The sequence below is a fragment of the Etheostoma cragini genome, chromosome 4, assembly GCF_013103735.1.
Source record: "Etheostoma cragini isolate CJK2018 chromosome 4, CSU_Ecrag_1.0, whole genome shotgun sequence".
Lineage (NCBI taxonomy): Eukaryota > Metazoa > Chordata > Actinopteri > Perciformes > Percidae > Etheostoma > Etheostoma cragini.
Genome location: NC_048410.1, coordinates 27,454,561 through 27,471,273, shown reverse-complemented (window position 1 = coordinate 27,471,273; position 16,713 = coordinate 27,454,561). Strand labels below are relative to the sequence as shown.

General features: G+C 38.9%; 3 protein-coding genes across 3 annotated transcripts in view; 1 reads left to right on the top strand and 2 right to left on the bottom strand.

Annotated features, from left to right (window-relative positions):
- LOC117942692 (zinc finger protein 239-like) overlaps positions 1-2,949 on the top strand; it is a 5,046-nt gene extending 2,097 nt beyond the window's left edge. The window contains exons 4-5 of the mRNA XM_034868294.1: positions 2,149-2,519; positions 2,604-2,949. Coding sequence (XP_034724185.1) covers positions 2,149-2,519; positions 2,604-2,850 — 618 coding nt within the window. The 3' untranslated portion in view covers positions 2,851-2,949. The remainder of the gene's footprint in view (positions 1-2,148; positions 2,520-2,603) is intronic.
- Positions 2,950-6,674: 3,725 nt separating this feature from the next.
- On the bottom strand, positions 6,675-7,887 carry LOC117942705 (ribonuclease-like). The gene is made up of 3 exons (XM_034868306.1): positions 7,868-7,887; positions 7,476-7,525; positions 6,675-7,321 (listed from the first exon to the last, which is right to left on the bottom strand). Exon 3 carries the CDS (start codon positions 7,313-7,315, stop codon positions 6,872-6,874), a length of 444 nt encoding a protein of 147 aa, XP_034724197.1. The 5' UTR covers positions 7,316-7,321; positions 7,476-7,525; positions 7,868-7,887; the 3' UTR covers positions 6,675-6,871.
- Positions 7,888-14,475: 6,588 nt separating this feature from the next.
- Positions 14,476-15,170, bottom strand: LOC117942704 (transcription factor HES-2-like). Its single transcript, XM_034868305.1, has 2 exons — positions 14,970-15,170; positions 14,476-14,856 (listed from the first exon to the last, which is right to left on the bottom strand). Exons 1-2 carry the CDS (start codon positions 15,090-15,092, stop codon positions 14,524-14,526), a joined length of 456 nt encoding a protein of 151 aa, XP_034724196.1. The 5' UTR covers positions 15,093-15,170; the 3' UTR covers positions 14,476-14,523.
- Between the last annotated feature and the right edge of the window lie 1,543 nt (positions 15,171-16,713).

Here is a 16,713-nt window from a genome sequence, read left to right as displayed (position 1 = left end):
ATATATATATATATATATATATATATATATATATATATATATATTTTATCTACAGCATAAATTTTGGCATTGTATCATGCCCTCAAAGTTGAAGGCTTAGTATTTTGACACTGAGTTGCAGACACCCAAATAACCTTACAAAATGGCAACAGAAAAAAGGAATATTACAAAGTAGCAATTAGAGTGAGAATGTATTGCCTAAAAAACTAAGTCTGAGGAGAATGTCTTCTGTCTGCACTCACCTTTCCAGTGAGGATAACACATGGGAGCCGCAAGACAACCTGGACCTCGACCTTATCACAGAGTACATGCAGAAACAAGAGGAGAAAGTGGGGAAGAAGAAGGAGGGCAAGAGGAAAGTTGTCAGTGAGGTCTCGGGTTACTCAGAGGAGCGAGGGAGCAAGAGGAAGGAAGAGGAGGAGGTGAGTGAAGGAAAGAGGATACTCCAGACTGAAGAGTCCCAGAAATCTAATCTAAATATTAATGAATGCACACAGACGGTTTCACAAATGTCTTTTAGGATTCATATATAAATGACTCAGCATTGTATATGTAACGTGCACATACATACATGCTAAAGAGTAGGGGTGTTGTAGTTTGTAGACGGTCCTGATGCACTCCGTGCAGTATCAACACACAAACTTAACAGAGCTTATTTAGCACAACTTTCATGCATTTCTTTCACATCTACTGCAGTCAGATTCACTGTGTTCACTTGGAAGGAATCACTGCACATGAGTAAGCACTTTTAAATACATTTTGAGCATATTAAGAGGGTAAAACATGTTTAAGCCTGTTGGGTGCTAACTCTAGAAGGAGGATAACACGGTGTTTCCTTATTGATTTTCACAGGCAATTAGATCTGTACATTGTCTGCAAAACAATGGAACACAATCTTCTGTTCATTAAAAATTGACCCTATTTCATTGTTAGTAGAAGCATGCTGCTGGTTGTCATGCAACGGGATTAACTGTACAAATAAAACTGTAGAAACAACAAGGCCAAACTGCTGTGAAAGCTCCCCGAATATCATTTGTCAGTCTGGTTGTTACCCCTCTCCGCAGCAGGATCCTCTGCTCCATGTCTTTATAATGGAGAGGGCTAACCGCTAATCAGAGCTAACAGTTGCTAACAGAGCTTTCAGTTCTACTTGGCTGTATCCATTTACTGTTTTTATGGACCCGAGCCCAAATTAAATGCTTAATTTGATTAAATTGGCTGTAAAAGTTATAACTACAATATACAACTACTACTATAACTCAGAGCTGTTTGAATGACAGAAATCTTCTCAGATGAGAAGTTAATGAGTGCAAGAGTTCATGAAAAGTACAGAACATGTATAATACAGAACAGTAGGCTATGTTTTGGAACCCCAAAACATGGATTAATACACTTTGAAAAATGGACAATGATCAAACAAACAAAATGAACAATAATTTACTTTAGATATTGCTAGTCTTAATGTGCTGTATTTATATAGCGCTTTTCTAGTCTTAACCACTACTCAAAGCGCTTTTACATCATACAGGATCCATTCACACACATTCATACACTGTGGCCGAGGCTGCCGTACAAGGTGCCACCTGCTCATCAGATAAACTTGCACACACATTCACGCTCCTATGCGCGGCACCGGGGGCAACTCGGGGTTCAGTGTCTTGCCCAAGGACACTTTGACATGGGACTGCAGGGCAAGGGATTGAACCACCAACCTTCCGATTGACAGGCAACCGCTCTACCACCGAGCCACAGCCGCCCCGTGTTGTCTTTCTAAATGATCTGATAATGTTGTGTAACCATTGTTTTCACCTTCGTTTGACTAGTTTAGAACTGTACCCTATATTACTAAACCTAGCCACCATGGAATGTCTGACTGAAAGTAAAACTGAGGAGTGTGCAAATGATTTAGTTTTTAAATTGCTAATCATTTGAATGGGCAAACCCCCCCTGAAAAATGTAGACTAATTCTGAATTTACAAAGTTATGAAAAGTACATTTTCCTCCATAATAATAATATAATATGTCTGCAAGCAGCACATATTTTCCTTCATTTGGTCATAAATTATTGTATGAAGAGTAAAAATTGTGAGTGAGAACAAGTCCAGGGTTTAAGAAGGTTGTTCACTCTCTCTTTCTCTGTTGCCATAGAAACAGAGAGGAGGAGAGGGACCCAAACGTCACCACTGTCAGCAGTGTGACAAATCCTTCACAACATCTGGACATTTAAAGATTCATCAACGCATTCACACTGGAGAGAAGCCGTACAGCTGTGATCTGTGTGGTAGAACATTCTCTGAGAGCGGTAGCCTGAAAATCCACCAGCGCATTCACACTGGAGAGAAGCCGTACTGGTGTGAACAATGCGGGAAAACGTTTTCTGTGAGAAGTAGCCTTAAAAAACACCAGCGTGTTCACACTGGAGAGAAGCCGTACAGCTGTGATCTATGTTGCAAAACCTTCTCCAGGATGTATTGCCTAAAAATGCACCGACGCGTTCACACCGGAGAGAAGCCGTACCGGTGTGAACAATGTGGGGTAACTTTTTCTCTCAAAGGTAACCTTAAGTCTCACCAGCGTGTTCACACTGGAGAGAAGCCATACAGCTGTGATCTATGTGGGGAAACATTTGCTCAGAGTAGTAGTCTTAAATCTCACCAGCGCGTTCACACTGGAGAGAAGCCGTACAGCTGTGATCTATGTGGTACAACATTTTCTGAGAGAGCTAACCTGAAATACCACCAGCGCATTCACACTGGAGAGAAGCCGTACTGGTGTGACCAATGTGGGAAAACATTTTCTGTGAGAAGTAGACTTAAACAACACCAGCTCATTCACACTGCCTCGTTGTGAGCATGTTTCAGAGCCAAGCTGTTTCCTCCTGCCTCATCCTCATGCCATGATAACTGTGTTTTTATTTTCTTATCTTCTCTCCACATTGAAGGCTGACCAGCAATAACTTATCTTCTGAACAGCATGGATCACATTTCAATTTATTTAGCTGATGCTTTTATCCAAAGTATCTTCCAATGATATTGTCTTTCACTGTAAATGACTTGATATCAGACACAGACTTCTGTAGATCAGTGTTACGTTTCTAGCATCGCAGCTCCAAACCGTAACGTTAGTTGGGACGGACCCCTTTCTCTTTAGGTTAACTACAGTGGGGTTCGAAAGTTTCTGCACCCCAGGTAAAAATTTGTATTAATGTGCACAAAGAGGCCAAGAAAAGATGAAAGACCAGATGATGTCAATCAAGGCTTTAAATGCCCAGACTCATCTGACCTTGCCCCAGCAATCAGCACCATGGGTTCTTTTAAGCAGCGGTGTCCCATTTAATAGGGGTATGTTTTCACCCCTACCCCTTACTCCTTGGTTACAAGAGCCAAGGGCTATGGGTGAGGGGTAGGGGTAAGGTGGAGAAATGGGATTCAGCCTAACTCTGCTGGCCGCCAGAACTTTTGCAGACGCCATTTTTTTGTTTTGTGTTATTTTGAAAGTGTAAATGATGAAAAGAAATCTAACGTTTTTCTTGACATTCATTTGATGCCTTTTGGAGATTTTTTCAATCTTTTCTTGGCTTCTTTATGCACATTAATACAAATTTTTACCTGGTGTGCCCAAACTTTTGAACCCCACTGTATATTAGCTTTAGCCTGGCTGGTAACCGCTTTCTGCGGAAAAAATGTCCAGGAGAGGTTGGGATTATGTTGTTATGTCAGGTGATTTAGTTTATATTTGCAGCGAACATAAAAACAGTCCCTCCAGGATTTTGCGGTTGTGATTCGCGCCAATTCAACCAGTCACCGCGGCTTTGGTGTGACCTGCAATTTGAACCAATCACCGCAACTTTTCCGCACATTTGACCAATAACCGGAGTTTCATGCGACTTCAACCAATCCAGCAGTCCCATGTGCGAGACTTTGTATCAGTTTGTGACTCTGAGAGCCAATGACCAAGCGGAAGTGAGAAGGGGTTGACGTCACACATAAGTTGCCAAATTCAATCCCTCCTTTCAGATATAAAGGCGAGACGCGTGTGACTTGAATATCTCACGTTCACCAACAAAATGTACGGCAAAAGACATTTCTTACTGTCCTCCCAACCTGTATACATTCTAACATTAATGTGCGCTGTATCAATTTTCACTCTGAAGTTGCTGAAAGCGACTGCTGTTTCAATCCTGTCGGCTCTCTGCAGCGGTTGGGGCTGCTCAGTTCCCCCCGCAACTGACAGGTGCGCACACACACACACACACACACACACACACACACACACACACGGTGGATGCAGGAAACACCGGAGATGAGATGTACAGGATGACCTAAATCGATGACAGTTACGCTCGTTATTGTAAGTGCAATGATAAGTTAAAGTCCAATAAGCCCTTTTATTAAACCATATGTGTCCCAGGCCAGGATAGGAAATTACCTAACAATGTAAAGGTCAACAAGCTCCTGACATGTTCAAATTTGATTTATTCAATACATTATATTTTGTCTTAAACCCACCAGTCACTTTCATTTGCAGTTTACAGTAGTCCCACCTAAGCACTCTTTTCAGCGACTTGCGTTAAATAACATTTTTCGCGAGCTTGGTAGCTAACCTTACCGTACTTAAGCTTAGCTGTTAGCGACTTTAGCTTAGCTAAAAGCCAGTTAGCCATGCCATCTCTCTCCCTCTCCTACTTCCTCTTGCTCGTTGTGAGATTTTTAGTAAATCCTTTGCATCCTTTAGCGGTAATGGTATGTGTAACAAGTGTAGTTTATTTATAGACAAGGAGGCGAGGCTTACTGAGTTAGAAGTCCTGATCCGGACCATGTTAAATCAGTAGTTGGTTACTGTAGCTAGCCACCCCCCAATAGTCGGTACAGGCCGGCCTGAGCCTGAGTTAGCCTCTGGTAGCCGTCCCCTGGCATCTCCTGAGCAGCCAGGAAGGGGTTGCTCGGTCACTGTTCGAAGCAGAAATAGTCGTAAGCATTCAAAGCCCACGGACCCCCACCAAGTCTGTTCACGTTTCTAACAGATTTTCCCCACTCAGGCACACAACCGCCGTGAAACTTCCATCCCCTTTCTCACCTAACTGTCCTATCAAAGATTCTATTAAGAAAAGAAAGAAACCCACTGTGTTTTGGAGCTAAATTCTAACAGTGCTGCCAATGTTTTTGTTGTGCTCCTATCCCTTACAGAAGGTTTTGTATCCAGCCTAGAAACCCAGAGTTTTTCAGGGTCATTGTGCTATTAATCCATACGGTTACATGCAAGATTGATGCACTGTATGTAAGAAATGTAAATAATGTGTCCTTTATATGAGTTATAATGTTCAATATGTTTATTTTGCACTAGATGACTTCAAATATATAGAACTGTTTTAGGCAACACAAATGCTCATGTGGCATTGCTGTGTGTGTCATATCAACATATACCTTTGAGATTCATGTTCAGTTTACTATTTTTTATTTATTTGTCTGTATGGCCATATGACCTTTTTAACATTAAAGTGCCCTCAGTGCAGGATTTATTTATTTATTTATATATATATATTGCTATACCTAAAATGTCCCACAAAGTTAACTTAGTTATAACTTCAATTCATTTTTAAGTGAAGTTAAATTCATGTGAATGAGTCACTCTAAATTTTTGGAAGGACTAAGTTACGCTAAATTACTTATTTTATTATGATGTGGCGTTTTACAGACATAAACACATACATTACATCTCACTATCTTTGTGGGGACCCGTCATTTACAAATTGCATTCCCTTGTTCCTCACCCAGCCATAACCATGACAACAAAATGCCTTATCTTAACCCTTACATCACCCTAACAATGACAACAAAATGCCTAACCTTAACCCTTACCCTCACTCTAACCATGACAACTAAATGCCTAACCTTAACCCTTACCCTCACCCTAACCATGACAACTAAATGCCTAACCTTAACCCTTACCCTCACCCTAACCATGACAACTAAATGCCTAACCTTAACCCTTACATCACCCTAACCATGACAACTAAATGCCTAACCTTAACCCTTACCCTCACCCTAACCATGACAACTAAATGCCTAACCCTAACTCTTACCATCACCCTAACCATGACAACTAAATGCCTAACCTTAACCCTTACCCTCACCCTAACCATGACAACTAAATGCCTTATCTTAACCTGGGGTCCAACATTTTGGCCCCACAAAGCTGTCAGGACCCCACAAATGTACTAAACTCTTGGTTTTTGGACCCCACGAATGTAATTAAACAAGATAACACACACACACTTGTTTCCAGTGATGCTGAGATATAACCTGAGATACAGTTGGAGGTTAGAGAACATGACCATGTGGAATAATTCATTATTACCTGACCCGACTACTTAATGAATGAATGTCTGGAATCTGGAATATTTCCTTATTACATAACCTAACTACTTTATGAATGAGTGAACCATCTGGAATAATTCATTATCACATAACCGGACTACTTTATGAATGAGTGAACATAATAATTCATTGCAAACTTTTAATGCCAAACTCACGACAAGACACAAGGGAAAGTATAACCATAACCTTTAACAAGTAATGTGTGATTAACGTAAGCAAAAGGTTATTTTTCCAACTTTATTTAAATTTTCAACAGGTGAACAAAGCATTGTGAAAACAGCGTGTGACTTGTGCAAAACGCTATTTAACAATAGAAATATCAGAGCTGAGGAAATGGAGAAACAAGTGAGAAAAGCAACAAAAAAGTTGATTAAATGTCAAATTAAAGCATCAAGTGTCAACAATTACAGTTTATGTTGAACATGACAGCAGAAAAAACATCAGGTAGTAATAGATTACTCTGGTTCATCAGGTAGTAATAGATTACTTTTGGATTACAAAGGTTCAAACCTATCAAAGTGAACAGGATTGCCTTTTGTATCACATCCAATTGTGATCTTCTTTTCCGTTTTAAGTTCTCCTTCTTTGTACTCACAGTTGGGAGACTTGGCTTTCTTTTGAGCCATTTCCTTCGTCTGTTCGCAGTGAATAAGGGTAAAGGTCCCTGTGCTTTGATGCAGATTACCATTAGGTTTCAGTGCTGGTGTTTTACAGACGCCTGTCACAGTCTCCAAAGACGCTTTGATGAAGGTGTTGGACCACTTACAGCCACCGTCGTCTTTCATTATTTTTCTGCCGTTAATCACGTTGGTACAGTCGCTTTCATGCATCTCATCACCAATGTGCTGGTTAGTAAACCACGCAACATCGTGTTTCACTTTATCAGAGAGCACGGCAGCAGAAATCAGCAGAACACCGGCAAAGATCGAGATCTGCATGTTTATCTGGAGACCCCAGAGTTATAAAAGCTGTTAGAGACTTTACTCTGACATATCTAACATCTCTTAAATTATCATATAAAAGCTGTTAGAGACTTCACTCTGACATACAGGATTGCAAATGTGTTAAAGACAGAATAATAATATAAAGTATATTTACCTGAATGACAGGAGAGAGATGAGTTCTAGAGTCAGCAGCAGGAGGAATACCTGGAATATCACATGATAGCACACTTTATTACAAAGAATATACAGAAAAACCAAACATGTGCCGGTCATATGGATCATAACAGACAGGTTACACCAATAACTTCTTAAGAAAGAGATGGGCAAAAATGCTACAACTAAAAAATTAAAGTGACAAAAAAAGTCTGAACCAAAATACACAGAAACATTGTAAAAATGCTCCAAAAACATTGGAAAAAGTTGCAAGAACTACTGAAAATTCAAAAACAAAAGCATAAATATGAAAACAGAAACATCATGAACAACATGAAAAGGTCTTAAGGTCTCGTTTTAACATCTCGAAGACAAAATAAAAAGTAGATTTACCTGAAAGACAGGATAGAGAGATAGAACAGTCTGAAAACTCCTCGACCTTTATACTGTAAAATATGTTATAAAACACGCCCACTTTATCTTTCTAAGTGTCAGCAGCAGATGACATATTGTAATATCATACTTTCAGAAACTTTGTGTGTACTTTCAGACATTTAATGTGTACTTTCAGACATTTAGTGTCTACTTTCAGACATTTAGTGTCTACTTTCAGACATTTAGTGTCTACTTTTAGTCATTTAGTGTCTACTTTCAGACATTTAGTGTCTACTTTCAGACATTTAGTGTCTACTTTCAGACATTTAGTGTCTACTTTTAGTCATTTAGTGTCTACTTTCAGACATTTAGTGTCTACTTTCAGACATTTAGTGTCTACTTTTAGTCATTTAGTGTCTACTTTCAGACATTTAGTGTCTACTTTCAGACATTAAGGGTCTACTTTTAGTCGTTTAGTGTCTACTTTTAGTCATTTAGTGTCTACTTTTAGTCATTTAGTGTCTACTTTCATTCATTTAGTGTCTTATTTCAGTCATTTAGTGTCTACCTTCAGTCATTTAGTGTCTACTTTCATACATTTAGTGTCTACTTTCATAAATTTAGTGTCTACTTTTAGTCATTTAGTGTCTACTTTCATTCATTTAGTGTCTACTTTCATACATTTAGTGTCTACTTTTAGTCATTTAGTGTCTACTTTCATTCATTTAGTGTCTTATTTCAGACATTTAGTGTCTATTTTTAGTCATTTAGTGTCTACTTTCATTCATTTAGTGTCTACTTTCATACATTTAGTGTCTACTTTTAGTCATTTAGTGTCTTATTTCAGACATTTAGTGTCTACTTTTAGTCATTTAGTGTCTACTTTTAGTCATTTAGTGTCCACTTTTAGTCATTTAGTGTCTACTTTTAGTCATTTAGTGTCTACTTACAGTAATTTAGTGTCTACTTTCATTCATTTAGTGTCTACTTTCATTCATTTAGTGTCTACTTTTTGTCATTTAGTGTCTACTTTCAGACATTTAGTGTCTACCTTTTCCTGGTGAAAGTCTAATGTTTTCTCCTTAACTTCTCCAGGACATGAACACCTGTTTCTTGGCTGAATGTAATTTTAAAATGTTTTTTCTCCTACATTATGAATTGAACTCCTACTGTCTCTACGGCAGTTCTGATATCATCTCTTCTTTCACACACAGTCTGTTTTTACTCAAACTGGAAGCAAAACAGTGAGAGTTTTTGGTTCTTTGGTCGTAAAACTCTAAAGAGCTATGTGTGAAGTGAGAGATTAAGTGTGAGGCCGTCCAACCGTCTCCGTCTGAGTACAGGCTTTATACCACATGAATCAGAAATATGACTTTATTGACAAATCTAAAGTCCTGACCCCAAAAGCTGAGTTTATGAAGACTAAAGTCTACAGTCTTGGATTGCAGCTTGTGTTAAAGTGGAATGGATAAATTTGAAAGATATGCAGCATTATGATTGCTAAAATAATGTGTTAACTTCTCCATGTTGGATGGTTATGATGCTTTTAAGGAGAGACACTAACAGACAGAAACATCATCTTTACCTACATTAATCTTCCATAACATGACTTCTTTCAGAAAAAGATTCATGTTACTACTCTTTGTCTGTTTGGGTCTGCAGATTTCTCCCACATTCATCAAAAGTTAGCGTTAGATAATATCTCATTTGTAAATGCAAACAAAACATTTCAGACAAAACAATCGTCTTAATGCCAGAAATCAGCTGACTGTGTTTTAATGTTACAGAGTATGAATATATTCTGTTTTAGTTGTCAACCTTGTGCTCATTAGGTGGTCTTTTTGCATCTCTGTGTATGTTTTGCATTGTGTTTTGTATTTTTTGTACTTTGTGTGTACTTTCCCTAATGCATCTATAAGTCACACTCGTGAATTAGTAAGTCACGCAAGTATATCAGTAATTGGCACGCATGCATTAGTAAGTCTCACTCAACCACTAGAAAGTCGCATTCAAGAATTAGTAATTTGCACACGTACATTAGTAAGTCGCACCTGCATGTGCTGGGTGAAAGTCTTGTGTTTTCTCCATAACATATAATTACAGTGGGGTTCGAAAGTTTGAGCACCCCAGGAAAAAATGTGTATTATTGTGCATGAAGAAGCCAAGAAAAGGTGGAAAAATCTCCAAAAGGCCTCAAATGACAGATTAGACATTTGTATAACATGTCACAAAAAGTTAATTTTATTTCCATCATTTACACTTTCAGAATAACAGAAAACAACAAATGGCGTCTGCAAAAGTTTGGGCACCCTGCAGAGTTTCTAGCATGCACCCCCTCTTTGGAAAGCTGAGACCTGACAGTGTCATGGATTGTTCTCAATCATTGTCTGGAAAGACCAGGTGATGTCAATCTTAAGGTTTTAAATGCCCAGACTCATCTGACCTCGCCCCAACAATCAGCACCATGGCTTCTTCTAAGCAGTCGTCTAGAAAACTGAAACTGAGTAGTAGTAGTAGTATATTATATTGACCTTGTTCTGAGTCAGGCTGTCAAACTAACCGTTAACTCCTACTGTCTCTACGGCCGTTCTGATATCATCTCTTCCTTCACACACGTAGTCTGTTCTTATTCAAACTGGAAGCAAAACGCTGAAAGCTCTGTTTGCTTTGGTCGTAAAACTCTAAAGCAACTTTGTGTAAAGTGAGAGATTAAGTGTGAGGCCGTCCAACCGTCTCCCTCTGAGTACAGGCTTTATACCACATGAACCAGAAATATGACTTTATTGACACATCCAAAGTCCTGAGAATGTTCAATGTTCAAACACTCATCAATGTTCAATTGAGGGATAACATATGCAATTCCCATTTTTGTATGTCTTCTTACATGCATCAGTATATATAATGACCCCTTCTTTATATTTCCGGGAAATTTAACTCTGAACCCTATATTGATCCACTTCAATAACCTTCTTTTCCTCCAATGGGCCTAAGTCCACTGGAGCCTCTATCAACAGCTAAGGAGTAACAAAGGGATAAACCACTGAAGGACTTATTGCCAGTGCACTTGTTCCCATCATTATTACCTTCTTCCTTATTGTACATCCAAAACTTTTAATTAGGTAATTCTCCCTCTCTTGACAGTGCCATGTCACCATGACCTCCCTCAAATTTGCCTAGTACACAAGAGACGTCTGGTCTCTTCTAAGACAGAGAGGCATCTCCCCCATCTCTACCTGAACTACTGCCACTGGAGTGGTCTTCAGTGCCCCGCAACATTGCCTCAAACCTTGATTCGGAATTACATCTAGCTTCTGTAGTGATGATTTAGCAGCGGATCCATGCACTAAACTAAACCCATAATCAAATACCAGTCTCATCAGCCTTGTAAAAATGGAGTTCAAAGCAGGTCTACTTGCTATCTATGCTACTCCCTGCAAACATCTCATTACATTCAACACTTTCTTGCATTTATCTATAATCGTTTGTATATGTATTGTCCAAGTCAATTTCTTTGTCAAACCAACTGCCCAAATATTTGAAGAAGTCAACTCGCTCTAGTTCTGTCCCAGAAAATTTGATTTTCACATTCATAGCTAATTTTTACTCATTGCGCCATATACTGCAAACAACGCTACCCCCACTGAATTCTGTACATGCTTAAAAACATCATCAATCATTACTGAAAATAATAGTGGGCTAATAATACTCCCTTGTGGGACACCATTGTCCACACTGTGGCTCTTACTAAATTCCCCGTTCACTTTAACTTGAATAGTTCTGTCAGACAAAAACCCTTTTATCCACCGGAACATCTTTCCTTTAACCCCAATAACTTTAACTTAATCAACAAGACGTATTTCCACAACATATCATATGCCTTTTTGTCAGAATAAAATCTACATACATATTCATTTATCTCATATTTACTCTAAAACATATAAATTTATTTCGTATTTACTCTAAGTCTACATGTTAATCATTTTATTAGTATGAAAGATGAAGTGCATTAACTGTATGAAGTGTCTGCTTGCTTGTTGCAAAACAGGAAATCTGTTTCGGAGTGTCTCAACAGCAGGACCCGGCTGACCCCAGTAAAACAGGACCTTCTGGCCAAAGCTGCACTGCCAGATAAGCAACGAAAGGGAGAGATGCGCAAAGATAGCTCGAGGTGTGCAAGTGAAAAGAGGAAGTTCACCTCCACTGTGGGGTTTTAGGGCGATTTAAGTTCGAGCCTGTTGTATCAAGAAAAGTTATACCAAAAAAGGTCATGCAAAGATATTGCTCCCCCTCCCTTATGCACATTCTGCTTTGTAATTAGGGCACTCCCTAAAATGAATGAATGCGAGGAGTTCAGAGCGGTAGGAGATTGTAACTGAACTCGTCTCTGTCCGTCCTCCTTGCGAGTATTAACCTATGCTCTTGTCTTTGTGCCTTATTTGAGTGTTTTAAGTTACTTGAACCTGACATTCTTCAACATCAAAATGGGTGATGGATAGTTCAATACGTGCTTGAGTGCATAATGTGTACCTGTCCAGAGGACAATACAATGGCTAGTGTGATAAGCGTTTGAGTTTGAGGATGGGTCTCTGGGACCCAGGAGGATGAGATGATAGCTAGTTGGATACGCGCTCAAGTGCAGGATGGGTCTGTGGGACCCCTGATGCTAAGCCCCCGACAGGTCACGTGAAATGACATCCCAAAGTAGGCCAGGGTCACTGAGAACAAAGCGGGTCAGGTCAAGACAAAAGTCAAATAAACTGAACGAGTCCCCGTGACCCAACGAACAAAACAACGGTTAAAAAACATTTTTTAATATAAATTTTCTTATTTGGTTGGATGACTTATGGAAAATAAGAGAACTAATTGCATGATAAATGTATAGGAATTCATATTAAACAAGAATCTACATTTAGATCCACTGGTTTGTTAAGGTGTGGTACGGTGCACTAGTGGTCAGCACTGTGGCCTCACAGCCGGAAGGCTCCGGGTTTCAAACTGACCGGGGCTCTCAGTCTAGAATTTACTAGTACTTGTCAATTATTATGTTATTCACCAACTATTTTAATAAACAGTTTGAGTCATGTTTTTAATCCTCTGATTCCAGCTTTTAAAATTTGAGTATCTTCTCTTTTTTTCCACTCTACAATAGTAAACTAAGTATCTTTGAGTTGAGGACCAAACAACACATTTGAGGACGCCATCTTGGACTTTCACCAATTTTTGACATTTTATAAATCAACTAATTGATTAATTGTAGAAAAAAAAAATCACCAGTTTAAGCGACAATGAAAATAATGGTGAGTTGCAGCCCTAGAGTTTCCATTTTCTGTGTGTGTGTGTGTGTGTGTGTGTGTGTGTGTGTGTGTGTGTGTGTGTGTGTGTGTGTGTGTGTGTGTGTGTGTGTGTGTGTGTGTGTGTGTGTGTGTGTGTGTGTGTGTGTGTGTGTGTGTGTGTGTGTGTGTGTGTGTGTGTGGCTCCCCCCACAGTCCAGTGACATGCAGGTTAAGTTTATTGGTGACTCTACGTTGCCCATAGGTCGATGTGAATGGGTGTCTGCTTCTGTCAGCCCTGTGATTAACTGGCAACCTTTCCAGGCTCATAATGTTAGCTGAATCACAAAGAACCACATTTTTATCATTATGAAATGGAAAAATAACCCAAGGCAACATACGATTTAGCTGGCAATTTTTGTTTATTCAACAACAAATAGTTAGCCACAAAGTAAGAAAGCTCCAACTAGAGGTGATGATACATCACAACAACAACTTGTAGATTTCTACAAGACACACTGTACTCCGAGAGAGTAAAGGACAACTGTCTTTATAAAAGACAAACAATTTACAATAGTTGAGGTCACAGTTCTCAGTTTTTTCTTTTTTACCCAAATTGTTCAACACATTTTCACTTAGTGAACAAAAGACACAATTAGTAAAACTGACCCTACAACAGGTCACATTGTTCTTAGTAACCTTCTGAATTCAATGACATCTTAAACAATAACACTGTCACTGGAAAACTGTGACAGTGTGACATTAAAGAAACCTTTTACAGTAAAAGGATAAACATTGTGATCTTAAAACAGATCAGTTTTCAATAATCACATGAAGTGAAGGAGAGTCCATCATGATTAAATGTCCATAAAAAGGACGGATATTATTTTGATCAATTCAAAATCATCAATACCTCTCAAGAGGAAATAAACATCTCCATCTGTCAACACATGACATGAAGGGAGTCAAAATTATCACAGGAAAATTGTGACACTAACTAGCAAACCTTTTAGAAACAAATAAATATTTAGATCTAACAACGGATCAGTTCTGAGTTTATGTCCATAAAAAGGACCGTTAAAGTATCTGATCAAAATGATCAATAATAATTAAAAGATAACAGATGTTACCATAGCTTATACAAACATTACATGATGTACAGTGAGGTATAATAATCATAATAATTTCTGATGAAATCAGATTTGGTTCATGCAACATGCATGACCAGATGATCTCTTTCTTAATAAAAGATATAGTTCCTCAGGAAATAAATAAACAGCAAATAGAACCTTCTGTACAACAGAAGAACAACAAGTCCATAACATTTCAAAGACTTCACTTCAGTAATCTTTGACCAATGTGGTCCTCTCAGTTGGTCTGGTAGTAACTCCAGTCTGGAGGTGTCTACCACGGCCTCCAGACGGCGCTGTTGACTGGACTCTTCTCTTTGGTGATGTTGGTCTGGACTGTGGAGCTCAGAAGAGAGAAGTCAGCCTCTCTCAGGTTGTTATCAGAGGAAGACTGCAGCTTGTTGATGTGGTTCAGCAGTCTTCTCTGCTGTTGATTCTGCTGCTGCAGCCGTCTCAGGACACAAACTGTCATCTCCAGGATGTCTGCTTTCTCCAGCTTGGAGTCTGGCTGCTGTTTGAGGAACTCTGGACTCAGGAGAGACTTGAGCTGCTCAATGCTGCTGTTGATTCGCTCTCTGCGTAACTTCTCCACCAGAGGCTTTCTGAGCTGCAAGGAGAAGAACAAAGTCATTAATATACTTTTTCCGAAGCGAAGTATTAGTATGAACAAAGACAACTTCTCATTGACAATATTTAAATCTTCTCGAATCTTTAATTTACCTTGTGGGTCCGAGTCAGATGCTCCTGAGAATTGGTCATTGCTGCAGTGATTGTAGGTGCCATGTCTGGATCTCTGTGCTGTAGAGGTCTCTGTAGAGAGAATCTGATCTCTGCTGGCTTCATCCCTCCTATTTATAGTCCCACATCTCCATATGAATGTGTGGGTCTTGGTCTGGCTGGAGTTTCTCACAGTCTCAGCCAATCAGAGAGCTCGGTGAGACAATAAGAGATAGAGCACACTTCATGTTGTCAATTCCTGGATGACAATGGTTAGATCTCAGGGGAACAGGTGGAGGACTGTGTGTGTGTGTTTGTGTGTGTGTGTGTGTGTGTGTGGGGGGGGTGTGTGTGCGTGGGGGGAGGGGGGCTCTCAGAGCTCTGTGTGAATCTGGGAAAGTGGTGACCCTGCAGAGAGAGCAGATCTGCTGCCTGATGCTGGGATCAATGACTTTCACTGAGGACACGCTTCATCATGTCATCACACACGTGAGACACTGACTAGGAGTTGCATCTAGAGTAAAAAGTCCATTATAACCTTCATGTTGTTAAATGAAAATCTAGAAAGTGCCATTGATGTAATTTATTCTGAATTTGGTCTTTAATATTCAATAATATCTAATTGATTAATTGATCTGTTGTTAGATCCAAATGTTTATCTTTTTTTCTAAAAGGTTTGCTAATTAATGTCCCAATTTTTCTTTGATAATTTTATGACTCCCTTCATGTCATGTGTTGACAGATGGAGATGTTTATTACCTCTTGAGAGGTATTGATGATTTTGAATACTGAATTACTGTAAAAGGTTTCTTTAATGTCACACTGTCACAGTGACAGTGTTATTGTTTAAGATGTCATTGAATTCAGAGGTTACTAAGAACAATGTGACCTGTTGTAAGGTCAGTTTTTACTAATTGTGTTTAAATAATTACAGTGTGTCTTGTAGAAATCTACAAGTTGTTGTTGTGATGTATCATCACCTCTAGTTGGAGCTTTCATACTTTGTGGCTCATTGTTCTTTGTTAAATAAACAAATACTGCCAGCTGAAAATGTTGTTCTCAAAGTCTATGATTTCTATTTTTAATCCATTAACAGACGTCTCCATCATCGTTTCTATTTGAGTGACAATCAAGATACAATTCATCGCACACAGTTATTGTTTATCCATAACATATCTGTAGCATAAATCTAAGCATGGGAATGAGCATTAATTAATATTTCTGATTAGGAGAGATTATCAATGTTATGTGATTATATTTATATGAAGTAAGTCAAGTCAAACCAAAATAATGAAGGATAGCTTTCAAAGACATTTTGTTGGATCATTATTTTCATATAACTACGTTTCAGGTGTTTTAAAGTAAAAAGTTTGAAGTTAACCATTGTCCTCTTTAAAGAGGTCCGACATGGTAAAGTGATGCATAATAAGACACACTTCTATTGTTCCTCCAGTGAAAGCAGTGAAAGGACAGAGTGTGGGAAACCAGAGGAGACTCCCTCACAGAGCCCTGTGGGACAATAGATCCAGACCTTTGGCCTGAAGGGACAGAGACTAGAAGAGACTCTGGCTCCTCAAAACTGTTAAATTCCTAATCTGTTTTAAATCATAGATCAGACCCAATGTTTTTAACATTTTCTTACTATGATAAAAAAGACACTGGACATGTTTCTTTCAGGTAAATTGTGAAACTAATTTCTTATTGGTAACTCCAAATATAAAACATTTGGTGTGTTTCAGGATTCCAG

Excerpts from the sequence above, each read along its gene's own strand:
- LOC117942704 (XM_034868305.1), bottom strand. The coding sequence starts at position 15,092 with ATGAAGCCAGCAGAGATCAGATTCTCTCTACAGAGACCTCTACAGCAC. Across the intron at positions 14,857-14,969 it reads ATCTGACTCGGACCCACAAG|CTCAGAAAGCCTCTGGTGGA; the intron begins GTAAATTAAAGA and ends TTCTCCTTGCAG.
- LOC117942705 (XM_034868306.1), bottom strand. The coding sequence starts at position 7,315 with ATGCAGATCTCGATCTTTGCCGGTGTTCTGCTGATTTCTGCTGCCGTG.